This window comes from Pantherophis guttatus, chromosome 1 (assembly GCF_059756535.1).
Source record: "Pantherophis guttatus breed Tessera chromosome 1, ASM5975653v1, whole genome shotgun sequence".
NCBI classification, from domain to species: domain Eukaryota; kingdom Metazoa; phylum Chordata; class Lepidosauria; order Squamata; family Colubridae; genus Pantherophis; species Pantherophis guttatus.
The window spans coordinates 334,094,621-334,118,136 of record NC_142063.1 but is presented as its reverse complement, the minus strand read 5'-3'; the positions used below and the strand labels follow the sequence as shown (position 1 = coordinate 334,118,136).

General features: G+C 41.8%; 1 protein-coding gene across 16 annotated transcripts in view; it reads right to left on the bottom strand.

Annotated features, from left to right (window-relative positions):
• Positions 1-877: 877 nt before the first annotated feature.
• AUTS2 (activator of transcription and developmental regulator AUTS2) overlaps positions 878-23,516 on the bottom strand; it is a 1,102,353-nt gene continuing 1,079,714 nt past the window's right edge. For 8 of the 16 annotated variants that reach the window (XM_087889442.1, XM_087889459.1, XM_087889467.1 and 5 more), the window contains 7 exons: positions 22,364-22,393; positions 19,847-19,918; positions 18,525-18,666; positions 17,388-17,480; positions 14,346-14,429; positions 10,601-10,823; positions 878-6,052 (listed from right to left, as the gene is read on the bottom strand). In XM_087889442.1, coding sequence (XP_087745568.1) covers positions 4,816-6,052; positions 10,601-10,823; positions 14,346-14,429; positions 17,388-17,480; positions 18,525-18,666; positions 19,847-19,918; positions 22,364-22,393 — 1,881 coding nt within the window. In that variant the 3' untranslated portion in view covers positions 878-4,815. The remainder of the gene's footprint in view (positions 6,053-10,600; positions 10,824-14,345; positions 14,430-17,387; positions 17,481-18,524; positions 18,667-19,846; positions 19,919-22,363; positions 22,394-23,516) is intronic. The other 8 variants (XM_087889448.1, XM_087889465.1, XM_060693180.2 and 5 more) reach the window with 3 other exon arrangements.

Here is a 23,516-nt window from a genome sequence, read left to right as displayed (position 1 = left end):
TTTTTGAGGCTGGGCGCATGCGCGGAAGGCACCCACACAAGCAAAGCACATGCGTGGAAGGCTGGGCGCATGTGTGGAAGCCAGGCACATGTGTGAAGAGTATGTGCGCACGGCAAACCGGTAGTAACATAATGTGAAACACACCGCTGGTCTATGGGGATTCTCAGTCATCCAGGTTATGGTTGTCCCAAAGGTGCTTTCTCAAAAGGCAACTGGACTTTCTTTGTTTTTCCTTGAAGACATTTCGCTTCTCATCCAAGAAGCTTCTCCAGTTCTGAATTAGCTTCTTGGATGAGAAGTGAAAACTTCTTCAAGGAAAAACATAGAAAGTCCAGTTGCCTTTTGAAAAAGCACATTTGGGGAAAGGTGTTGCATTGCTGTGATAAAATATAACGGAGAGTGGGAGGGAGAGGAGAGAAAATGGGCCCTATACGACAGAGATGGGAAGCCAGTTTTGCACTCCACTCCTAGTTGGCCCCACAGAGTCAAAGATGATGGGAACTGAAGTCCAACAACCCAACTGATCCAAAGGTGCTTCCCCCCCCCACCCCCAAAGCAACTGGATTTTGTTTTGCTTGAAGACATTTCGCTTCTCATCCAAGAAGCTTCTTCAGTTCTGACTGAACTGAACAGTTCAGTTCCCCACCACCACTCAGTCAGAACTGAAGAAGCTTCTTGGATGAGAAGCGAAACATCTTCGAGCAAAACCAAGAAAGTCTAGTTGCCTTTGGAAAAAAAACACCTTTGGGACAGCCATGACCTGGATGACTGAGAATCTCCATAGACATTCAGCGAACTCCTGAGGTCTGTTGGGATGAGTTCCTGCCAAATCCTTGTCTTCTGAACCGTGTCCCACCAAAGAAAGAATGCCTACCAATTTAGTTCACATTTTTTAATAACATGGCACAGATTTTACATTACACAAGGCTTTGCTCATGAGGAAACATGCTGTGGATTGAATGTCGCTTCAGAGTTGTTGATTTTTTTTTTCACATAAGATTTAGAAAGGACTTTATTACATACAGGAGAAACAGCAAAAAAAGATTTGTATATAACAATATTTTTATACAATACTGAAAGCTATCACTACAGTGCCAGTGTACATATTTTTTTTAGGATTCTCTCTCTCTCTCTCTTTCTCTCTTTCTCCCTCTCTCTCATTTTTTTGCTTTGTTTTGTCTTGTTCTTAAAAAAAACACTGCACAACATCTGGAGTTCACAAAATCTGAAGTTCACAACTAAAACTTTTTAGTTGACTACTAAAATAGATTTTTGATCATTAGAAACAGCGGTCTGTAATAGACTTTTTTTTTCTTTTTGTCAAAACAGGAGAAACAATTTGAGATATCACTTTAACACTAGAAGACCAAAGGAACTATTTTCTTTTAATCTCATACACATATTTTTTTACAGATTATTAGGAGGCAAGGTATTGTACGCTTTCTGATAAAGTCATATTCTCTCCAAAATATTTCAAAACGGAACTCAGCATTTAAAATCAAGACACTTAGGAAAACAGAATTATTGAACATATGAAAACCATTTCTACTTAAGAGGAAAAAAATGGACACATGTGATTTCCTTTTGCCTTTGATTGATGCTAAAATAATTACAGAAATCAATGTCAAATCATTCATGATGGATGGCCAGCTTTTTCAGTTGCAAACATCCTTACATATTTTTGAGTCCAGGTCATCCTCGACTTACAACCACAAATTGAGCCCAACATTTCTGTTGCTAAGCAAGACGGTTAAGTGAGTTTTGCCCCACTTTATGACCTTTCTTGCCACAGTTGTTAAATGAATCACTGCAGTTGTTAAGGTAGCAACACGGTCGTTAAGCGAATCTGGCATCCCCATTGACTTTGCTTGTCAGAAGATTGCAAAAGGGGGACACCGCAACAGTCATTAAATAGGAACCAGTTGCTAAGCATCCGAATGTTGATCATATGACTACGAAGATGCTGCAATGGTCGTAAGTGTGAAAAATGGTCATAAGTCACTTTTCTCAGTGCCGCTGTAACTTTGAATGGTCACTAAACAAATAGTTGTAAGTTGAGGACTACCTATAATGGCATGCACACCTCTAAAATCAAGCAGAGTACTCTTTTTTAAATGGCCAAAATCTTACGGGAGCACCAATTTCAAGCAATTTTAGGATTCTTACATATACGCACATCTTCTAAGGCTCCAGTCTTCTCACCTGAAAATGCATGAAATCTCAAATGAGATCTTTGACATCTCCTAGACTGTCTGATCTCATGGAATTTAGGCCTTTTCTCATTTCTGGAATATTGACGGTGCTCCTGTATGTTCCCAGAGGGAGTTCAGACAACATAGTGCCATGGCCCTCTAGTGCTCAACCTTACAATGATGGATGGTGGGAAAATATTAATGTAAGTCTACTGTCTTACCAATGTTTCTGAAGCGTTAACAGCAGACTTCTGCACCTAGTCAAAAGTGCATCCTTATAACAAGGCTTATGCCCCATGTTAATGGATGTTCAACTGGAGTCTGAATGTGGGTTAAGAAAATTGGTACCCGACCCCAAAATCGGTGATTCTTTTTCCCAAAATGGCAAAGATATCCACGTTCCAAGCTGCTAGTCCATATAGCACCAGAGGTATCAGATTTACAACAGATGGCATTTAGAAAAGTGGAGGTTAATGTTTTAAGGCCCAGCTCTAAACTCACACAGGCAACATGGTGTACTGCAGTTGTTTGGGGCTCCAATTCCCATCAAATAGAACCAATGCCAACATAATAGAAGATATTTCTGCAAAAAGTCTTGAAGCATCAGGTTCCCTTTTGTTTGCCAAGTTTTGGAGGTGGCTAGAACCACTAAGGCAATGCCCAAGATCCATCAGTTGCCCACCAGATTTTGGACTACAAACCCCAGCATTAATCTCTACGCAACACTTCCTTACTTGCCCAACCTTCATTAGAGAATTAGGTGCCAGAGTCTGGAGGTTTTGCTTGGGTTTTGATTTTGAGTTTGCACTATATATAAACTCACCAAATGGTTTTCATAGCATCTTAAACCACAAAACTAAAAAAATTAACCAAGGTGAATATGAAGCATGTTTAGGCTGTTGTACAAATATTGTTATTGGGCTTTGACTACTCTGACCTCAAAATCTGGCAGAAGCATGTAACTGCAAGGGCATCTCGGAGAGAGGTTAGGAAGTCAAATGGCAGCTGTGATTGCATGATCAAAGTCTGACCTATTTTTATAGGCATTGCACACAAAAAAACAAAGTTTAAAAAAATAAGTCGGGCATTCATCATGTCATGACTGCTATCTTGCCTTTTCTGATCTCCTGGGCAGAATAGCCTGTATAAGTGTCAATTTTGTTTCATGACAATCATTTTGTCACTTAGAGAAAACTTTGTTTATACCAGGGGTCTCCAAACTTGGCAACTTTAAGACTTGGGGACTTCAGCTTCTGTACTTCCCCAGCCAACTCTCTACATCCAACATGTAGAAAGTAAAGTTTACTCTCTACATGTTGGATGAAACAAGGATGAGCAAATAGGCAAAGTTAGGACAATTAGCGTCATTTGATAACAATGAAATTAACACAGTAATTTCTCATTTATTTAATAATTTCTGTAGTTCTTAATTCAAAGCTGTAATTTGGCAGAAAATCTGGAAGGGGGCAACCTGGAAGAGGGGAAGCAGATTGTAAGTCCCCTTCTCTTACCCATTGCTCACACTTTATAAGGCCTAAAGAGAAGGACAGCCCAGACAGCAATGCTGGCTGGATTGTTGGGAGTTAAATTCAGAGTTTGCTTGGCTCCTCTAAATGGATTTCAGCAAAAATGTCTACTGAGTTTTAAAGTTTGATTCACAGTGACCCAGCAACAGCTATGAAGAGGCTGGATGTAATCTAACATTGTACAACATTTTTCAAATTAAATAAAGAAAAAGAAACAAGAAAACACTAGCTAGCAAAAGGTACGAAAAACAAACAATAGGTGAGATCCAAGTTCTATTTGTTGAAGATGAAGATGGCTTATTTCTTCATCCAGAAGGTATCAGGGATATGTGGGTTTGTTCAGGGAAAGTATGACTTTATGTGTGGTTGTGTGTGTTGACAAGGCGCCTTTGAGTTAAAGAGGCTTTTGTGAAAAACCTCAAAATTAATTGCATAGCTGAAGGGGTTTAGCTGTCTTATGACATTAGATGTGCCGCAGGTCTGCGGTCTTTCACACAATTAAAGTCTGCAAAGAGCACAGTTTAAGAAGTAGTAATGCATTATGTTACTCATTCTTTTTTTTTTTCTTCCTATGTACATACTTACAAAGTAAAGCTTTCGTCTTACCCATGTTGCATATATGACCCACTAACCCACGAAATAACGTTATTTTCAACAACTCTCTTACAGGGGAGATAAAATAATGATAACAAAATAAAGGAATTCTGCTTTTCTTCATTTCAACCTGGAGAGAATGAAAAGAGAGAGACAGAAAAGGTGGAAAGAGGGACGATTTTGAAGGGGAGATGAAATACTGACTTACATCTTGTTCTGTTGGGAACAGTAAGAAAGAAAGAGCATTGACGTAGAAAATGTGCCAACTTTTGTCTAAAAGGTTCTGAAAACTTTTTTTTTCTCAACATATAATATACAACCCAACCATTTATTATTATTATTATTTTTTTTGGAAAAAAAAAACCAAGAAAGAAAAGAAAAACCTTAGTACACCTGGGTATGTACATCTTATACAGCTGGGTCATTACCAAAGTCTACATTTATCGAGTAAGAAGATCCGTTTGTCTAATTGTTCTCTCTCTTGGATGTGTTCGGCCATTTTTTTATCGCGCTTCGATGTCTTTGAGAGTGTGAGAGGGTGGCCTGTCCCTCATTTCTGTCGACAAAGGTGTAGTCCTTCGGGGAGAACCAGGCCGAGGTCCTAGGGTGGAAATGAGAGGGGGAGGAGCACTCAGGGCTGCTGTGGGAGGGGTTTTATTGAGGATGCCGTTCTGAAGTCCTGAAGGGGGACTGACTCGTGGGTAATGCATACTAGGAAGTCCTGGAGTAAGGAGACTTGGGTGAGCCAAATGACCATCCAGGGCCACGGGGTGCACAGAGTGAAGCCGTACGTGCTCGTAGTCCTCTCTGAGCATGTGCAACCTTTCTCTCTCGTCCAGATGGGCTCCTCTTTCGTGCTCACGACGTGGGTCTACTGAAAGGGGGTGATGGTGATGATTATTATAGTCATGTGGCTCTCGGTCCCTGAAAGATCTCTCTGCGTCGTAGAGCCTTGGTGTGGAGAGGCGGTGCAGCGGATCGTTCCTCAGGAGAAACTCCCTGCCCAATGGGTCTCTCCGATGGATGTCTAAGTCTCTGTAGGGATCCCTCAAGGGGTCTCTCATGGGGTCCCAGTGGAATGAAGGATATGGGAAGCGTTCGGCCCCCGGGATTGGGCTAATGCCCATGAAAGGGGTCATCATGCGAGTCCTATCTAGACCACTGATGGTGTTCATGGGGTGGATGCCAGTGACACCCACAGTCATGGGCATGGAGGCTAAAGGGCCTGGATGGACACTGGACGTGGGCATGGATGGTGGCCGCTCAGATGGCCGGTGTGTTTGTGGTGTTTCCGGAGAAATGTCATGATCTTCCTTCCTCTCCTCTTTCACTTTGACCTCACTCGATTTTTTCAGGTTCTCATAAGCAGGTTCACTCTTCTTCTCAGCATCCCGACTTGAGTTGCTGTTAGGTCTGGTGCTTTCTGCAGCAGGTGTCCTGGTGTAGGGTGAAGGCACCCGAGATGCTTGTTTAGATTCCTCCAACGATCTGCTATCGTGGGTCACACTTTCCTTGTCTGAAATGTAATTGTCCTTTGCCTTGTGTTGCTCATCAACACTGATATCCTTCCGTGATTCTGGATGATCTCTCTCTCGCTCTTTGGACTTCTCTTTTTCACGAGCTTCTGAGTTCAGGTGGCTCCTAATCTGTTCAACTGAGCTTCGGCTGTGTCCAAGGGAACTCACAGAATGGATAGGTGCTGGTGAAGGGTGGCTTGAGTGTCTTTTCTCAACAGTCTCCCTGGAAGTATTAAAAAGCACAAAAATTAACACAGAAGAAAGATTATGGAGATGCTTACAGCCAAATTCTTGAATGTGTCCTACGTAATTATAACATGCCTAATATGGATAACAAAGTTCCAGCTCCTTATAGTTTCAGATGGTTTGGCCAAAGATCAGATTCCAACATCATCTAGAAGGCTTCTATCAGTCCCTGCCATTTGTATATCAAAACAGCCCTCCCTAACCTGACACCTTTCAGCTCATTCACAACTTCAGTTATTTAGAGATAATAGGAGTGTCAGCTTTGGAAGCCATATTAGGCCGGAAGCTTCCATGCTGCCACCTTCTCATGTGTGGGAAAGTAGGAGGGGGGATTTAGTAGGATTGTCTTTAGACATAATAGCATTCTTCCCATTGGTCAAGATCAGGCCGATCCTACATCTGGAGGAGTGGTCGGAGTGAGGTCTTGAGATGGGATGGATGGTGATTGGAGCATGTGATCGACTGAGGAGTGAGGGGATGGTTTTGGAGGTTTTTATTTACTGAGGGAAAACCCGGACCTCTCAGATTCGGGTTTTCCCAGATGTGCGTTTACCTATTCTAGTAAATAGAACTTTGAAAAATGCTTGCTTCAGAGTCTTTACTTGGAGTTGGGTTTTTTTCTGAAACGCTTCCATATTTTCGCTGAATATAAGAATGTTAAGGAGTTTTAATCCAAGAAAACTGGATAGCAGTAGGCTATGTAAGGTTGCACTGAAACTTGGTTTATTTTAGTGGTGTTGACCACTAAAATAAACCAAGGTGTCAGTTCCAAATGGGGATGCTAACACATACTTGTGTTCCAGATAGATAATATCCTCACTCCAAAGACCTTTCCTACATCAGAAGCTCGAATACTTTGAGCCAAATACTTTGGCCACCTAATGAAAATAGGGGACTCCTTGGAAAAGACTCTGATGTTGGGAAAGATTGAAGGCAAAAGGAGAAGATGGCAAAGGATGAGATGATTAGATAACGTCAATGACACCATGAACATGAGTTTGGGCAAACTCCGAGAGACATTGGAGGATACGGGAACTTGGGGTGCTGTGGTCCATGGGGTCATAAAGAGATGAACTCAGAGACTGAACAACAACAGCGACAACATTCCATCATACATAATAGTCTAGCCAGTCAAGCATTCTGAAATACCCCTATAGATATGACACCTTTGAGATACTTGAAACATATGATTTTGGTAGTGGGCCACTGTATGGTAGAACTATGATCTTTGGGATATTCTTGGAGTTATTTAGAGACAAAGATGAAGCCAGTGTGGATAATATAATGATGGCAGACATTCCTTTTTGACCTCTTCCCACAAGCATCTTCTTAAGTACATTGAATGACACAAAGAAGTGCAGAAATAGCTTCCAGAAACTTATTTGCTCTTTGGCTTCTGCAAATCTTTTTATTATTATTTAATCTTCAATTTGATTCAGTCTGGGACTCATAAGAACTTAACAGTCTTCGGGTCCTAATGAAGGACCTAAGAGCCGTTAAGGTAACATCTAAATATATAGGCAGTTCAAAGTAAGAGTGTGGTTTTTTTTTCAAAGTCGGAATACTCAGGTCTAATAAGTTCAAAATTTCCATGTATCTAGGCAGCCCTTCAGGTATTGCTCCAAGGGCTCGTACTATTATTGGTACAACCATTTGATTTCTTCCTCCACAATTGCTCACAATAGGTAAATCACAATATTTTGTTATTTTTCTCTAGCTCTCTTCAATTCCTGCATCACCTGGTATTGCAATGAACCAGACTTTTTTTCTTTTCCACAATAGTGATGTCAGGCGTGCTGTGGGCCAGATCAGAGGTGGGTTTCAGCAGGTTCTGACCAGTTCTGGGGAACCGGTTGTGGAAATTTTGAGTAGTTCAGAGAACCAGTAGTAAAAATTCTGACTGGCCCCACCCCCATCTATTCTCTGCCTCCCAAGTCCCTGCTGATCGGGAGGAAATGGGGATTTTGCAGTAACCTTCCCCAGGAGTGGGGAGGGAATGGAGATTTTACAGTATCCTTCCCCTGCCACGCCCACCAAGCCACACCCACAGAACCGGTAGTAAAAAATGTTGAAACCCACCACTGGGCCAGATCTCTGTCTGTCTGTCTTATTGTTGTTGTTGTTGTTGTTGTTTTAAATGACTAGATAGAATCTACTGGATTTTTTAAACATTTAATTCTTGTGACATTCTTATTTTTTACAAATGGTTTCAAGACTCACCAAACTTCTTTCTACCCTTTGCCAGATAATACCGAATAGAAACCAAATTGCCTGGCAAGATGCTACACAAAATATTGTGCCATCCATCTACCTGTCCATCCAATTTATGGTCAAAGGGTAAGAAGGGGCGGAGGCCCAAAAGAAGGAATTAATATACTAGAAGGAAAAAGATTAGTAGTGAACCTTAAATACTGTTCTATGTTTACAGAAAGATAACTAAACAGACCCTTTAAGTTTAAACATAATTCAAATCCAGTATCTTCTAACAGTAGTAACTGAGCAGAATCGTTCCTAGAAATTTAAGTAAATTCATCCATCAGTAAAAAATGCACAAGCTTTGCATCTTCAGGCCAAACCATGTTAAGGAGATGAAATATTGAGAGCACTAGGAACAGTTTAAGGGGAACACCCAAGAAATTAGATGATCTTGTAGGCCTCATCTGAACATGGGCAGGGTTCCTTAATTGACCTTTTAGCACAATTGAACTTAAAATGTTGAACTTACTTGTCTGTACTGTTCTAGAGATGGGATGAGGAACCGGAGACTCAAGGAGATTGTTGGGACACTTAGTTCTGACTATCACGGAGACCAGAGATAATGGTAGACAAAGTTTAAGTGCTCCTGGTTCCCCACACCAGTTCTGGAAAATTTCAAGTCTTCTTCAGCAACCCATGATAACAACCCAAAAGCCCAAATATACTAGTAAAGTCTCATGTAAATCGATTCTCCAAATTAAACTGAACGTTAAGATACAGGTAGTCCTCGGCTTATGATCACAATGGAGCCCAAAATTTATGTGGCTAAGTGAGAAATTTGTTAAGTGAGGTTTTGCCCCATTTTACGACTTCTTGCCACAGTTGTTGAATGAATCACTGCAGTTATTAAGCTAGTACCACCATCGTGGTTTCCTCGCTGACTTTGCTTTTCAGAAGGTTGCAAAGGGGAATCACATGACCCTGGGACACTGCAGCCGTCATAAATACGAAGCAGTTGTCCAAATGTAAATCATGTGACCACGGGGATGCAGCGAAGGCCCTAAGTGTGAAAAATGGTCATAAGTCACTTTTTTCAGTGCCGTTGTAACTTCGACTGGTCACTAATTGAACTGTTGTAAGTCGAGGACTACCTGCATTTAAATGGTTTGAAATGCAATGGAAGCTAACTACTATTTTGGGTTCAGTGAGCAGGTGTTCAAATAAAGAATAAAGGTTGCAACCTTAATCTAGTATTGACTCTAAATATTTTGTAGTGACAAAGTCCTACAAAATGAAATTGAAATGAAGATCTACAAACGAAAGCATCAGATGTAACGTCAGATCTGAAAACATTTACTTGTTCCCAGACTGTTTTCTAAACAGTAGTTCCCAACCTGTTCTCTTAAGCCAAGCATGTCATCATCAAAAAGCTTTTGAGGGCCATGATGTAACTCAGGACATTACCAACATCGTACATGTTGGCATCATGTCAATGTAACGTCCCAGAACATATTCAAGGAAATCAAAATTGAATGCAGGATGTTAGCGTTCCCCTGTAAAATCTTGCAGGAAGTTCCATCAGGAATATCAAAAGCTTGTGAGATTTCAAGCAAGCATGTCAAAACCTGCTGGCAAAAATCTTGACATTTTTACAAGATTTTGGCCATATATAGGTAGATAAATAGAAAGGCAGAGACAGAGATAGAGATACCGGTATACAGGGATAATTTATAGTGAAGGGTCCTTGGTGCTCTCTGAGCTTGGTTGTTTTCTTGCAGACGTTTTATTACCCAACTAAGTAACATCATCAGTGCTACTGACAGGCATTGTTGTTACCTAATTTGGGTAATGAAACATCTGCAAGAAAACAACCAAGCTCAAAGAGTACCAAGGACCCCTCATTTCAACCCTGAGCTACAAATACTTCTCCTTTATTGATAATTTATAGTGTAAGAGTGATGCCTAGAGGTGGAGCTCTCGCCTCACAACCAGGAGGCTATGAGTTCAATCCTAGGTAGAGGCAGAGATTTCTCTCTCTGGGCACAATGAGAATATATCTGCTGAACAAAGCTCCGCATTGGCAACAGGAAGGGCCTCCGGCCATTAAACGCTCTGCTAGCTCCATTCAGTTGCCCAGACTCCACCCCGCAAAGGATTATGGGGTCGTTAAATTATGATGATGATTAATAATTTATAGTATCATCACTGACCATCGATGGTCCCTGGAACCACAAGTTAAGTATCTTTTAAAGAGGGAATAAAACTCAGCGTGGCTCCCCATCCCGGAGTCTCCCTTGTGACGCTCGTAGACGTTGTGTTCTTTTCATACCTTTCTTTGTCATCTTTACTAAGAGAAGCGTCTCCTTTATCTACATCTCTGTCTCGTTCATGAGCTGCAGCGGACGCGCTGCGTTCCTGCTCACCTGGCTTCAGCCAGGGCGGTGGAGTCGGAAACGACGGAGGCGTTCGGTGCAGACGATTCCAAGGCTCGTGAGGGTTGCTATAGCTTTGCATGCCGGGACAATCCTTGTGGCCAAACATAGCGTTGGGTGCTGAAATGGTGAAGTGGAAGGGGAGGGAGGGAGGGAGCGGGAAACAGAAAGCAATATGCTCAGTTGGACGGTACTTACCAATCAAACCCAACTTTGTTTATTTAAACAGCGCTCAAAAGAGTTTAAAAGGAATACGTATTATGGGGAGCTGGAAAAGGAAAGGAGATTAAGAGATCATCGTTAGCATGTCATTGAAGGGGAAGAGGTGCAATCCCTCTGTTGAAAGACAGGGGGAGCCATTGAGGCGACTCCACCGCTAAGTTTTTACTTCTTTTATGAACAGGAAGAGCGTCCAAATACAGCTTAAGATAAGATAGTATTAAAGGACACAAAAGCAATCCCAAAGTCATTAGGAAATGAGCCCAGCACAAAGCATGTTGTAGTTTTAAAATATTTGGAGCCTGCTTGTTTCTGTGCCTGTCAAGGGAATCTACAGCATGGCGATGTAATAAAAAGGTATATAAAGTGATGAGACATCGAAAAGGAAGACTATCCAAGTTTTTTTTTTAAAAAAAAATCACTTGGGAAATGAAAGTTAGATGGAAAAAAATGTCCTTCCTCCATTGCAGGATTCTCAGCCAATTTAAGACAATAATTTAAGGTGGCGGGTTCTCAAATATTTTGGTTCTTGGGACCTCTTTCCACTCTTAAAAATGATTGGGGACCTTACAGAGCTTTGCTTTATGTGGGATAAAGGTAAAGGTTCCCCTCAGACATATGTGCTAGTTGTTCCCAACTCTAGGGGGCGGTGCTCATCTCCGTTTCAAAGCCGAAGAGCCAGTGCTGTCCGAAGACATCTCCGTGGTCATGTGGCCAGAATGACTAAACACCAAAGGCACACGGAACGCTGTTACCTTCCCACCAAAGGTGGTCCCTATTTTTCTACTTGCATTTTTTATATGCTTTCGAACTGCTAGGTTGGCAGAAGCTGGGACAAGTATGGGATCTCACCCCATTACGCGGCACTAGGGATTTGAACCGCCGAACTTCTGACCTTTCGATCGACAAGCTCAGCGTCTTAGCCACTGAGCCCCCGCGTCTCTTATGTGGGTTATATCTATTAATATCAACTGTATTGGAAATTAAAACTGAGAAACTAGTAAATATTTACTTGACTTGGTGACACCCACAAAGGGTCTCTGGCAGCCTCAGGAGTCCCCTCACCACACATTGAGTATCACTGGTTTAAAGAAAGTATTTAGTCTTTCTTGCATTGTGACAAAACAAGACAATCCTTAAACAATAGCTGCAACATCCAAAGCCCACAGAGAAGATAATCCAGAGGAGCAGACTTGAACCTAGTCAATAAAAGCAGGAGCATCTAAAGGGAGGGGTCAAACAAACTCAAAATGGTCAAAATCAGGACTGCATGACTGAAGCCCTCTTTATTTTATATTTGTCCCACATGGCTTTGATTGTGGGGTCATGGTTGCCCTCTTGGCTTTTTTGACTCCCTTCATGCCCCTAAAAATTCAAAATGTATATATACTAATGGCCAAATCCATAACTTCCTAAGTCAACAGAGATCCAACATGCAGGATAATTCCTGTTGTTCCTTCAAGCAGGAATGTAGCGTATGTTTAATAATAGATTCCTTTCTTTTCAATTTACTGATTTTTTTTAAATTAACGACTTTGTTCTTTTCCTTTGTTTCTTCTTTAAAATTTTTACTAGCTGCCTATAAAGGTACTTTGAATAAAGGGAAAACACCAGCCATGTTTCCTTTTATAAAGGTTGAAAATGAAAACCACACAGTCTCCATTTCTATAGTATTGTCTTTGCTTGTTCCACTGACTTATTTAGCAGGAAGGAATATGGGCAAAACTACTAGAAGGCCTGAAGGACCAGGTTATTATGGGCAGATCCTTAATGGAGAAAATCTATCCAGGTACAGCTGAGGAATTCTGGGAATTGAAGTCCATGCATCTTACAGTGGTCAAGGTTGAGAAACACTGATTTATGTGGACAATAAGAATCAACAATGACTGGACAGTATATAATCAATCAATATGAGTAAGACATATGGGCTCATTTAATGCAGGCTTTGGGTCAGGGACAGGTGTTCTAGGGTTTTTGAGATGACCAACCTAGAACTGGAGTTAAATTATTTAGGACCTTCCCTTCCAGCAGTCCTTAATAAGGGACTATGAGTTCAATCAGCGATAGGATACGTTCAGCCCAATTCAGTTGACTTGCCATTGTTACCAGATACAATAAAATCTTATGAATTTCACTGCTTAATCTTAACATTCATCAAGATATCATTCTTTTCTGTTTTTGGAACCCTCTTTTTGTCTAGTCGTGTCTATATTTTACAACCAAGACCAACATGAACAACAGTGGTTTGTGATTTTTTTTCCAACTCCAAAGAGCAAGTCCTACTTATTGTTGAATGAAATACTCTAGTGGCAGGAACCTTTCAGTTTTAAGCCAAAGTGGCTATCTCATTTTTAGAAGATTAGCTTTTACGATTTATTGGCGGAGCCTTTGAAGTAAATGACTTAATCTGCCCCAACTTGACTTTCTCTTCTACAAAAGCCATTTAGCGTAAAATTCTTATTACAATGACTGAGGAAATATACTAATATTTACTCAAGATGTCTTCATAGAAATAGGAGAGTTGTTTGTGTTAGATTACATGATCATTCAGAATTCAACATTGACCTCAAAATTATATCCTGATGAATTTCTGAGATTCGTAGCAGCAGAGAACAGCGTTAAAATGCTATTTAAACTGCCAGTAAAACAAAGATGCAAAAGAAATACATACATTTACCAAAGCAATATATAATAGTATGAGCAAATTAACATTTGTTTATTTATTACAAGATTTTTTAAAAATCTCATCTTTGTTTCTGGCCAACTCAAGGTAGCTTACATACTGAGAGTTGGTCTGCTGTACTGGTTAAAGTGCTGGTCTAGAAACCAGGCAAATGTGAGTTCTAGGCTGCCATTAGGCATGAAAGCCAGCTGACGACTTTGAGCCACTCAACCTGTCTCAGGCCACCCCATATCACAAAGATCCTTCCTTCCTTCCTTCCTTCCTTCCTTCCTTCCTTCCTTCCTTTCTCCCTTCCCTTCCCTTCCCTTCCCTTCCCTTCCCTTCCCTTCCCTTCCCTTCCCTTTCCAGATAAGCTCAGAATTGAATATGAGATGGGTATAGCATTGGGATTCTAATCTATGCTGAATTGCTGGATGACCCATCCCAGTGGTTTCATAGCAGTGTTAAATGTGGTATTCTCTAAGACAGGGGTCTCCAACCTTGGCGACTTTAAGGCTTGTGGACTTCAACTCCCAGAATTCCTCAACCAGCAAAGCTTTAAAACTTGTGGACTTCAACTCCCAGAATTCTTGAAGTCCACAAGTCTTAAAGTTGCCAAGGTTGGAGACCCCTGCTCTAAGAGAAGGGCTACTTGGCCAATCCCATGTCCCCATTGTCAATCAGAACTACTGTTCTATCACCCTTGTTACTAAACCAACCCAAAGCCTGACATAGCCAGAGCCGAAGGAGAATTTACTCACTAACGGCATGGTTGCCAAGTCCCCCGAAGGCATTGCTGCTCATGGCTGCAAGGCTGGTGAACGTCGTGGGTCGATTAAAAGTCTCTGAAACCAAACGGAAAGATGCTAATGGGAGAGGGTGTTAGCTCCTGGGATGAGAGAGTGGCTCACTTGTACTTGGCTAGGGCAAGCAAAGCATTAACGGGACACGTCCTTATAAAGAAAAGAGATGGAAAAGCTAAGAATATGTAGAGAGGGTGGATTCAAGAGAGAGGAAATAAGATTAATAAGCGGAAGGATAGAAAGGAGAAAATAATGGAAATGGAGAGAAGAGGAAGCAATGAGGTTGAATGAGAAGAAGGAGAGGAGGAGGAAGAAGAAAGGGGAGGAGGAAGAGGAGGAGGAGGAGGAGAAAGAAAGAAGGAAGGAAGGAAGGAAGGAAGGAAGGAAGGAAGGAAGGAAGGAAGGAAGGAAGGAAAGAAAGAAAGAAAGAAAGAAAGAAAGAAAGAAAGAAAGAAAGAAAGAAAGAAAGAAAGAAAGAGAGAGGAGGAGGAAAGGGAAGGAGGAGGAGAAACCATTGATGCTTCACTTGTGCTTACTGCATACCCAAGCTTGATAATGCTATTATCAAGATTTCGGATTGAATAGAGTTAACTCACTACAACTATCCAACCTGATGCCCCTCCTAATCGCACAGACCATCAAGCACTAACTTGGTTAAAGACTATGGCTAATAATAACCTTAAATTACAACAAATCAATTTTGGATTTTGCAAAAGTTTGTAACAGAACATATAGTTGGAAAAGGGGAAAAAAGTGACTGCTTGCGCTTTAGCAAAACTAGCAAGATGCAAAAACATGTACTGATCTGATTTCATATCCAGAAACTCTTTTGTATCTTGGAAAAGATACAAAAATGTCCTACGTGTGAAGGACATTGAAGGAGAAAGTAAGGGGGGGTATGTGATTAAACTGCTTTTTATTTTTTTAAAAAAAATTGTTATTCATCAAACAAAAATTACAAATTCGAATGTGCAAAGAAATAAAAAAATAAAAATGTGACAGGGATGATAGGCAAGTTAGTGCACTTACGTACACACGCACCCTTAGGGATCTCTTAAGTAGGGTGTGAGGTCCACAGATGTTAATTTAGAATTAAACCCGTGAAAGTTAATGGCTGAAACAACTGAATCAGGTAAGATATTCCAGATTTTGACAACTTACTACAGCAAGTAAGACATTAACTAGATACAGAAAGGAGCTACCATGTGAATTTAAGGACCTGCTAATTCAATGGGACTAACTTCTGACCAAACAAATATATTTGAGATTAAGACTATGTTACGTTATGTCTACTTTGTAATTTCCCCAAAATTTACCACAGAGTAGTTCTGGCAACCTTGTCAACCCTGAAGCTGACCTGACCAAAGCCATCTTGGAGCTTCAGTGTTATCACTGTGGAGCTGAGGGATAGGGAGGGGGGGATTAGAGATAGCTGGGGTTTTGTAGCCAAAATAAAATACTTTCTCTTGGGAACCAAGGACATTCTCACACCTGGCCGGAGGAAAGGAGGAGTGATGTCTCCAGGCAACCAGACAGCGCCTTGATTGGACCATGAGATTGATTGTTTGGGGTTGAGGGGAAAACTTTTGCTTTTAATTAGGTGGAACCCGCGGGAACCTTCAGAGTCAGTTTTCACTAGATCTGTGCCAATATAATATATCCAATAAAGCTATTCTTTGAGGAATCCACCTGGTTTGGAGTTTTTTCTTGCTATGGGTCTATTACTTGGAACCCTGACAAACCTAAGATTTCTAGTTCATTTGTTCACACATGCATACTATCCACGGCACACCACTGGGGTGAACTAGCTTTGTCCCAGCTGGCTAGCAGCATTAGGGGGATGTCAGGTCATCTGGGGTTTCTTCCGCTGACCTCTCCTGACATCCAGACACACCCGAAACTGGCTCCCACTTTTGCTTTTCCCACCAGAGTGGTATATCTATTGATCTACTTATATTTTTACTTGCTTTTGAACATGTAAGGTTCAAGGTGGGCAGAACCTGGGGGCAAATGATGGGAGCTCACTCCACCACGTGGTGCCGTGGGCTCGAATCACCGGTGTGCCGACCGTCTCTGGATGACAAATCCAGCATTTTTAAGGCGTCATGCCATGGCGCCCTCTTAAGTTTAAGCAATGTTAAGTCACACCAAGATTAAAGTTAAGGTTGTGGCGGGGGTGGGGGGGATTATAAAGGGAAAGTCACTCTGCTCTTTGGATGTGGAAAAGTTCGGTGGAGGATTGAAGTAAACCATCACACTGATTCAACTCTTCACCTTGCGTTGCCAACCTTTTAAGAACAAACCACAAAGCACCATATCGACGTGATGGAAGAAGAAAGACCAGAAGAGGAGGCCACATTTGAAATAAAATGAAAAAAAAAAAAGACAGGCTGCACACCACACTAACGTATGGAAGGTCTTGTGTTCTAAAGCATGGGTCTCCAACCTTGGCAACTTTATGTCTTCAATTCCCAGAATTGCTGGCTGAGGAATTCTGGGAGTTGAAGTCCACAAGTCATAAAGTTACCAAGGTTGGAGACCCTGTTCTAAAGAGTGTAAATCAGTAGTGGGTTCCACTTACCTTCGCTACCGGTTTGGAACTGGGAACGCTCACGCGCGGCGCTTCTGCACATGCGCAGAACATCTGCGCATGTGTAGAGTGTCCGTGATGACGTCCAGGTGAGTGGGTGGAGCCACTACCAGTTCACCAGAACCGGGGCGAACCGCTAGAAACCCACCACTGGTATAAATGCTCTTCTCCCATCCGATGCAGATTAAAAATCATTTGCAACCTCATCTCCATGGTCATCTCCGAGATTTGCATCCCACCTTTTCTCTACGAAAGAACTCAAGATGAAAAAAAATGGGATCGGAAGCAGTTTGCCAAGTGGACGTTGACTCAAATCTCTTTGACATCATGGACCCTTTGGACCATATCCTGAATTCTAGAACAGATGCGAGAAGGTTCTGACTGCTTTAACTTTGAGAATTTCTACTTACCTAAATGGGCCGCGGGGTTGAGAAAGTTGCTGTGGTGCGGGGGAGGGCCAAACGTAGGACCGGCTGGATGGGCGGCACCTAGCAAAACAAATTCAAAAGCAAGCAAACCAAAACATTTGAGTACAGCACTTGTAGAGCGACCACCGTATCCTAGGTTGGATTCAGGTTTAGCAGAGAGGTTGGGAGGCTGGATTCTTGTACATTGAACTCAATGGCCTAAAGAGCCCCTTCCAATATTTCGATTCTAATGTATCTGATTATCTTGAATGAGCATATGCACAGCACAGGTGGTCCTCAACTTACAACCATTCGCTTATTGACTGTTCCAAGTTACAACGGCACTAGAAAAAGTGACTTATGACTGTTTCCCTCACTTATGACCATTGCAGCAGCCCCATGGTCAAAATTCGGACGCTTGGCAACTGGTTCATATTTATGATGGTTGCAGTGTCCTCGGGTCATGTTATCCCCTTTTGCAACCTTCTGACAAGCAAAATTAATGGGGAAGTCAGATTCACTTAACAACTAACTTAACAGCTGCAGTGATTCGCTTAACCACCGTGGGAAGAAAGGTTGTAAAATGGGGCAAAACTCACTTAATGACTGTCTGACAAAAATTTTGGGCTCAATTGTGGTTGTTGAGGACTACCTATACACGCATATTCCACCCCCACCCCCATGAAATTCTGATCAAAAAAAGAATGCATTTAAAATAACAGCAAACCAGGTGAATTCGGGTCTTATATTTTAATTCACAAAGTTATTTGTGAAGAGCCGAGGTGGTGCAGTGGTTAGAGTACTGCAGGCTACTTCAGCTGACTGCTAGCTGCAGTTCAGCAGTTCAAATCTCACCAGGCTCAAAGTTGACTCAGCCTTCCATCCTTCTGAGGTGGATAAAATGAGGACCCAGATTGTTGGGGGCAATAGACTGACTCTGGAAACCACTTAGAGAGGCCTGTAAAAGCACTATGAAGCGGTATATAAGTCTAAGTGCTTTTGCTATTTGTTTATTTGATAATATTTATCAATAGTAAAACACTATCGTATATTGCTGAAGTCTATATCGTACTGCCCACCCTTCCATTTCTTCCTGTTCTATTTCCCAACAGAGAACAGATGGGCGGTTTACAAACTCACTGGTTGCCGAGAAAAGAGTTGCCGGTCGGGCTAAGTCATGAGGATGATGGATGGCCCCAAAAAGACTAGGACCTGGAGGTCTGCTCAGAAATTCAGGTTTCAAACCAAAATCCAATTTATGGGGATCTGATTGCATCTGTTTCTGAAATAGGGGAAAAAAAATATCATGAATGTGGCCTATCTTTTTTTTCCCAAAAAAAAAAAAAAAGGAACATACCAGTAGTATTTTGGAAATCAAAGAGAGATCAGGTTCCTTTTATAAGGCATGTTTTATAGATGCTAATATTTGTAATCCATGCTTATGAACTGGAAGCCAAGAAGTTAATATTCTGGACAATGGTCATAGAGCAGGAGTGTCAAACTCAAGGCCCACGGGCCGGATCTGTCCCACGGGGTGCTTAGATCGGGCCCTTGGGGCCGCCCTGGAAACAACAAAGGACCGGCCTGCAGTTCCTCTGACAGCGAAAATGAAGCTCAGGGACCTCCTGTCAACCCTGAAGTTTTTGCTAGCAGAGGGCTGCAGGAGGCTGTCACAGCCGAAAACGGAGCCTGGATGGGCTGCGCGCAGCCTCCCCGAGCTCCGTTTTCTCTGGCAGAGGGATGTAGGAGGCTGTCGTGGCCAAAAATGGTACCGCAACGAGTGATGTTGAGCTGGCTATGCCCATCCTGGCCACACACCCCAGCCCCACAAGATCCAACACAACCCTGATGTGGCCCTCAATTAAATCGAGTTTGACACCCATGACATATAGTATAGCATTGAGCTTTGAGTAAGTTGTGTCCACTGAGATGATACTGAACTTGTAAGAAAAAAGCAGGCAGAGCTGAGGGAGGGGGCAGAATTAAGTATGTCATCAGTTTAGAGTCCTTGCATTCCTGCTTTTAATTCCTACTGAATACTTTTAACTCGTCTCTGGTGCTAATTTACTGCTGAACATTAGTTGATCAGATTCTTATGTATAGGTCTGAATAAATCTTCTATGTAAATTCTTATGAATGGTCCTGATTCCTAGTTCCTGACAGAACTATAGTTTCAATGTCATAACAACTGGAGGACCAAAGGTTCTCTACCTGAGAACACTATAAGTACCTTAAACAGGCCAGCTGGTCCAGTATCACCTCATTTGAATGTCAGTGGCTTTCCAAAGCATTAGGAACAGAGGAGCTTCTATTGAATGGATATCTTGGAGGTTTCTTGAGAGCTTTCAGAGGTTAAAGCAGAAACCTTTTCCATGCAAAACTCTTGCTCTGCCATTGAGTTATGGACATCATAAAGAGTCTGAGTTCAATCAATCAATCAATCTGTGCCCAAAAGAGCTCACCTTGACTTTCTGTTGATGGTGGTATATCTGCCAAGCAATATGAACATGCATAGCACACCATTTGCCTGGTTTCTACAAAAGAAAAAAAGCATTAAAAAGTATTGAAAATAATACCTCTTGGCTATAGGAATAATGAAATTTAAGTGTGAACCTGTTGTTGCTTGAGAATTGCCCTCTATGGGCTTTTTTCAACACAAAAGACAATGCAGCGTTCTATAAGGAGTCTCCTATGCAGGCACTCTGGGATGTGGTGGCTCAGTGGCTAAGATGCTGAGCTTGTCGATCGAAAGGTCGGCAGTTCAGTGGTTCGAATCCCTAGTGCTGCATAATGGGGTGAACTCCCGTTACTTGTCCCAGCTTCTGCCAACCTAGCAGTTTGAAAGCATGTAAAAAATGCAAGTAGAAAAATAGGGACCACCTTTGGTGGGAAGGTAACAGCGTTCCGTGCGCCTTTGGCATTTAGTCATGCCGGCCACATGACCACGGAGACGTCTTCAGACAGCGCTGGCTCTTCGGCTTTGAAACAGAGATGAGCACCGCCCCCTAGAATCAGGAACAACTAGCACATATGTGCAAGGGGAACATTTACCTTTACCAATGCAGGCACTAATGAGAACAATTGCTTTTTAGATTCACAAAAGTTGTAGCATTATGTACATTTAAACAAAAGTTTCAAAACCGAAGGCCCTAGAACTGCATGGGTCACTAGAAAACTTCACCCCCTGCCATGAAAGACTCAGATCCTTCCAAAAATTGTGACCAAATTTCATTTTTTTAAAATATTTTTTTAATTCCAAATTGGAGTTTGATTTTATTAACCGTCATTGCATTTAAAAATCAATAAACTGAAATCATGTCTGGGTTTTGTCCGTCTATTTTTATTTTTAGACTGTGAGCCTCCACCATGCCGATTTTTAGTTGAGAAAAGTTGTGCACCCCTGCTTTAAACCACCTTTTATTTAAGTTACATAGCATGTTTTATTGCTGAAAGAGGATTCAGACACTGCCACAGAAATACCAGGATCAGCTTGTAAAATGGAGAGCAAGGACGACCTGTCCTGTCTTGGGATGTGGTGTCAACTGGTTGATAAGGCATCAAAGATATAAGCATGGAAATCCGTCATGGCCCATAACCAAACATTTAGCCCTTCAACTTCTTTCTTTCCACCTTCGCTCTTATTCCAATTGTTGTAGACATGACTTTACAGTGGACTTTTTTGTTATGACTGTTGATCTCCCAAGAATACAATCACAATCACAAAACATCTCCTGCCAGACTGGCAGAAGCAGATGTGCAGATTTACCAGACATCTGGAAAGGCTTTGTGACTGAATAGAGTGCCTTCACATTGGCTATTAAGTTAGCTATATTAAGACATCTGGTAGGAGCTGAACTTTAATGACAAAGTCAATGTGATAAAGATGCGGCAACATGAGGAAGAGAAAATAATCATCTACTGTGGCTCGCAAAGTAAACCTCTGATGATGCTGGGTAGCCTATAAGCCATAACTTGTCCACGTAGATTTATTTCAATAAAGTGATCTGAGCCGTGGAGATGCTATCACTCATTTTGCTGAAACAAATATGGCACCGATGCCTACGTGAAACAATTTGGGTGCCTTCAAATGGTCACTACTGCGGCCAGAATGGTTCCAGGTTGAGCATCCTTGAGGACTACCCACATCATGTCCTCAAGCCATTCAATCTGGAATCCCCTCAGCAAGTGTCAAAAGTTGTCCAGGTGCTGACATGTGCACAGTTCATCCCTACAATGATGGTCAAAACTTCTGGAGAATGTCAGAGGTACCACTCATTGTGGTGAACAATTGGGAGGAGGCGAGCAATGACTTCTCTGAAGCGCTTGCTTGCCAGAATTTTTGGCAGCCACCGAGGAGGAGGTGGTACATGGCTGGGAAGATATAGACACGTTTTGGGAATGCCTGCAGGACTGATTAAAGCCAAGTGGTCTGGAAAACTCTCTGGCATGTATTTTGTGGCTTCCAAGCCGGCCACGCTGAGTACATATTGTGGGCAATTCCTTAGCACTTGCTATGTTATACCGAGTCTGGAAAATCTTTGGCACATGCCAAGATGCTCTTGGGTGGCTGCTATTGATGTACTGTGGAAGAAATCTGGCATCTGATGAAGCTAGAAGAGGCAAAGAATATGTGAGTTCGGCATCTCTGGAGGTTTTTAAGAGACTGGATAACCACCTCTCAAAAAAGTTCTTGGGGTTTGGGGTTGTTGTTTTTTTGCACATTGTAGAAGACTGGATCAGATAACTTTTGTGGTCCATTCCTCTTCCAAAATTGTACGATTTTATGACAAACCACATGAGTAGTAATTTTTATATAGCAAAAAAGGTGACCCACTTTTTAAAGGGGGAATAAATGATGCCTTGTGATGAGTACCTTTTGCAGGCAACATTCAAAGAGGAATGCAGCTGGGGAAAATTCTAAGAAAAGCAGAAGTGGCATAGCAAAACAAGGCCAAAAAAAGGGTTAGTTGTCATCTTACCCTCAACATAGGCCTGAATGGATCTGTCAACTGAAGAGAGAGAGAAAGAGAGAATTAAAATCTGTCACTCAGACCTCTGTTCAGGTAATTAGCAGATCAGCATTCTTAAGAATCTGAAAATGGAAAACATTAGCCGATTCTAAATTGTACATGTAGCCCTAAGTAAGCAGTTCCTGTTACCTTATAATAGAGAGAGGAGAAAACAAAACAATTGCTTTGTCAGCTTTAGATCTATTGCCAACTGTTTTTCTAGCAATGTATCTGAATTGTTGGCTTCCCAGATACCGGCAAGTCTTCATAAGGTCTGTGGGAGGATGAAAACTGGTTTAACCCACCTTGCCTTCCCATCTGTTTTTGTCTGAGTGCCCAAGGGGGACAATGCTTATATTTATAAGCCACCCTGGAAGCTTTGTGGCTAAAGAATGATGAAGGGACAATATTTTCTATTAATTAGCAAATAAATAATCCCAATCCACATTCTGTTAATTATCTTGGATTGACCACCAAGCAGCAGAACATGGCTGGGATTCATCCGATATTGCTGAATGGACAGTTGGATGTCAACATCCAAAATTCCCCAGCCAGCATGGAGAATTCCACATGTCTTACAGTTGCCAAATTGAAAAACGCTGCTACATTGGAATTCTTTTGAATTCTGTCTGAACAGAACAGAATAACAAGAGTTGGAAGGGACCTTGGAGGTCTTCTCGTCCTATACAATTTCAGACAAATGGTTGTCCAATCTCTTCTTTAAAACCTCCAGTTTTGGACCATCCACAACTTCTGAAGGCAAGTCATTCCACTGGTTAACTGTTCTCGCTGTCAGGAAATTTCTCCTTAGCTCTAACTTGGTTCTCTCCTTGATTAGTTTTCAGCCATGGCTTCTTGTCCTGCCTTCCAGTGCTTTGGAGAATAAGTTCATTGTGGCATCATCTTTGTTATTGGAACACTGCTATCATGTCACCCCCTAGTCCTTCTTTTCTTCATAACTTTTCTCACTGTTCGAACTATCTTTTTAGTTCTAGGTTGCTTCTCTCCTTGATTAGTTTCCATCCATTGCGTTTTGGTCTACCCTTAGGGGCTTTGGAGAATAGCTTGACTCCCTCTTCCTTGTGGCAGCCACTGAGATATTGAAATGCTGCTATCATGTCTC